The sequence below is a fragment of the Talpa europaea genome (genome assembly GCF_964194135.1).
Source record: "Talpa europaea genome assembly, chromosome: 4".
Lineage (NCBI taxonomy): Eukaryota > Metazoa > Chordata > Mammalia > Eulipotyphla > Talpidae > Talpa > Talpa europaea.
The window spans coordinates 50,048,458-50,051,477 of NC_140070.1; the positions used below are offsets into that span (position 1 = coordinate 50,048,458).

Below are 3,020 nucleotides of genomic sequence, written 5' to 3' on the forward strand. Positions count from 1 at the left end.
CTCCTTAGCATGTTATATGAAACTGTAGAACATCAAATTTGTCCTTCCAACATATGCTCAAATTAACAGTTAATTCACATGTGAATTAACAACTTGATTGGTACAAGACTTCTTGCCTGCAAAACCAGCAACAGAAGATGGCACTAATACTGACATCTTTAGGGTAGTTAAATATTCTGGAATTAAGAATGAACATATATTTTCAGACATACAAGACTATCAACATCATCATATGTACAACAGCAAGATAGTTTACCACATACAGGTAGAGTGGGAAGAAATATTAAAGGCTATCCTACGGGAAACATCATTTCCTTTTCAGTTTTCTTCTAGAGAGTTAGAAACACCAAGTGTTCTAGCAAAAATGCCAAAAAGGAAAAGTCTTTATAAATGAAGAGTTTTTATTGTAAAGTATGGGAAAGCATACAAGGAAACTGACAAGATAAGAAATGCACATTTCTTGGTTTGGGGAGGAACAGGGGAGCAGCAGCACAGCGCTGGAGACTGGTTGGAGAGAAAGTCAATGGTGCCAAGGTGGGAGGAGGGTCTTGAGGATGATCTTGAAAGAAGCCCAGACTTAGAAAAGTCATTGTTTGGAACCGCTGGGCAGGTGTTCCATTTCTAAGGTGAGGTCTAGAATATGTTTTCTCTTGGTGTCTTCATCTCCTAAGCAGGCAGTCTCAGGGAAAAGCCATGATTTGCAGGGGAGGTGCCCAATCTCCAGGTGGCTGGTTGGCCAGCGCAAAGACTCTGGGAGTCCCGGAGGGCACTGAGGCAGGTGGGGGTGCAATCAGAATTGTCCCTGCCTGTGGGATGGGGCCAGTTCAATTCAGGAACAGGCGTCTCCGGGGCTTTGGGGTGAAGATGCTGAGGGCGCCAAGGGCGCTGCGGGCATGCTTGGGGACCCGGATTCGGCGTTGGAGGTAGTGGTTGCAGGGGTGAGTTGGGGAAAGGCTCCAGAAGGCGCAACCTGAGGCTGAAGTAGGGGCCAGAAGAGCGTCTCTCTGGACTAGGGGTGGGGGCCCAAGGCCAGGGCTCTGGCACCGGGCCCTGGAGGTGGGGGCTAGCTACCCGAGGAGCCACAGGGCGGAGTCCAGCGCCTGACCCGGCTGCATGGTCCATCCAAGGCGGCGGGAGCTGGTGGCCCGCGTCCTGGTGGACGACCCCTTGGACAGCCATCTCTCGGGTACTGGTGCAGAAGAAGCTCTGCTGGAGGATGACAGCCTCTCCCGCAGCACCCAGGAAAGGGCTGGGTTCCAGGCCGACAGGAAGGTGGCCCTGCCCTCCTAGTTGTAGGTCTTCCAAGCGGAGGAGGGCCTCGGGAACCAGCACGAGAGTGTGCCCTCTGAGACGCACCTGCAGGACCGATGTTGGCTCGGGTTCCAGCACCAGCTCGACGTCGTCCAGGGGCACCTTTAGGGCACAGTCTGCGGGCAGGATCGCCATGGCGACCATTTCTGCTGCCTGGGGTCCGGTGAGGTCTGCCAGGTTGGGCAGCATCTGGAAGTTGGGGCCCTGGTACTCCAGGTGTCGTGGGCGCTTGGCAGGGCGGGGTTCCCCGGGCTGTGGTCCCCAGCAGGGTGCAGGGTAGGCGCTGGGGCTGCGGGGTCGGGTGCCCATCACCTGGCCGGCGCTGGAGGTGGCTCTCTTCCAGGCCTGCAGAAGGCTTGGGGGCCTGCGTCCTGCTGGCAGTGCGAGGTCTCTAGGACAGAGGGCGCCTGGGGCCCAGGAGCATATGCAAAACCCCTCTTGTGAGCTTGTCCTGGGAGTGTGTGCTTGGAGCTCTGAGGGTTTCTTCCCGGAGCGCATCACTCGGGATTCCCCATGAGGACCAGCCTCGCGTGATGGACGCTTTGATTTCTCATGCAAAATTCAGTTGCGGAAGTATATGAGGATGAAATTGCATTGAGTAGGTGAAACCAAAGTCGCAAACATCACGATAGTCTCGACTAACTTTTGCTCTGCCTAAATGGTATCTGTGTAGCCCAATCGGGGTGGTTGTAGTTGAGAAGTCAATAGAGGGAAATTCTTTAATGACCAGTAGGGGGCAAAAAGAAACAAAACAAAACAAAACAAAACAATCGCCATAGCACGATAATCAAACTTTCTCACTATTAGTACTAATATGACTTTGGTCATTCTAAAGAAATAACTGAATAGACACTCCGTTATGAAAGAGACCCAGCTTGGCTTTTAATATTCGGAGTAAATGGAGAATAGTGATTTTGCTTTGGGAAAGATCCTAAAGTGGAATGCTTGTGGCAGTTTATTCCTGAAAGTTGAGATTGCTATAATATTATTAATAATATAAACAAAATCTAAAACAATCTCAACTTATTAAATACGTTTATCGCACACTGATGATATGTCAACTTCTCTAGTGACTTTAAAATATTATCTTTTTTTTTTTTAAATTTATGTACAGCTGTCTTCATAGCAGTGTTACTCACAAAAACAAGTGATGGAACCAGCCGAAATGCACATTGACAGATGATTGGATAAAGCAAGTGAATATATGTAACAGGTTGGTCCCAGGAGAGGGGAGGTTCCAACTTCCCTGCCCCACCCAAGGGAGGGTGGAGCTGAGCAGGTAGAGAAGAAGCTGCAGAGGAGACTGAGGAAGGAAGGAAGCAGGATGGAGAGCCAGAAGGAGACCTGGAGGAGGAACATGGAGCAGAGAGACACGTGAAGAAACTGTGCTTGCCTTTTGGTTGTGGACTGGGTGACACAGATGTGGGTGAGAGGCCCGTGGGGAGGTTCCCAATGGCAGCTTTTATCTTGATATTGATTTTGCTCTTTTCCTGCCAGACTTGACTGGTTGTTTCTTACCCTTTTCTGTGGGTCCCCACCAAAAGATGCTTTAGACTTGTGTCAGGCTTTCGGGCCTCAGTGGCCCTGCTTGGGCCAACCCTGTTTGGGCATTTACCCAGAGGGGATGGGTAACTTCAGGTGCTTAATTTAGAAACTTTGTTCTTCCCCATTCTTCCCCTTTTCTGTATTGTACACAAATTATATTAAAG

General features: G+C 50.0%; 1 protein-coding gene across 1 annotated transcript; it reads right to left on the reverse strand.

Annotated features, from left to right (window-relative positions):
• Positions 1-666: 666 nt before the first annotated feature.
• On the reverse strand, positions 667-1,620 carry LOC311170223 (proline-rich protein 23A-like; the record flags this gene model as incomplete). Its single annotated transcript, XM_084232611.1, has 1 exon — positions 667-1,620. One exon carries the CDS (start codon positions 1,618-1,620, stop codon positions 667-669), a length of 954 nt encoding a protein of 317 aa, XP_084088737.1.
• Between the last annotated feature and the right edge of the window lie 1,400 nt (positions 1,621-3,020).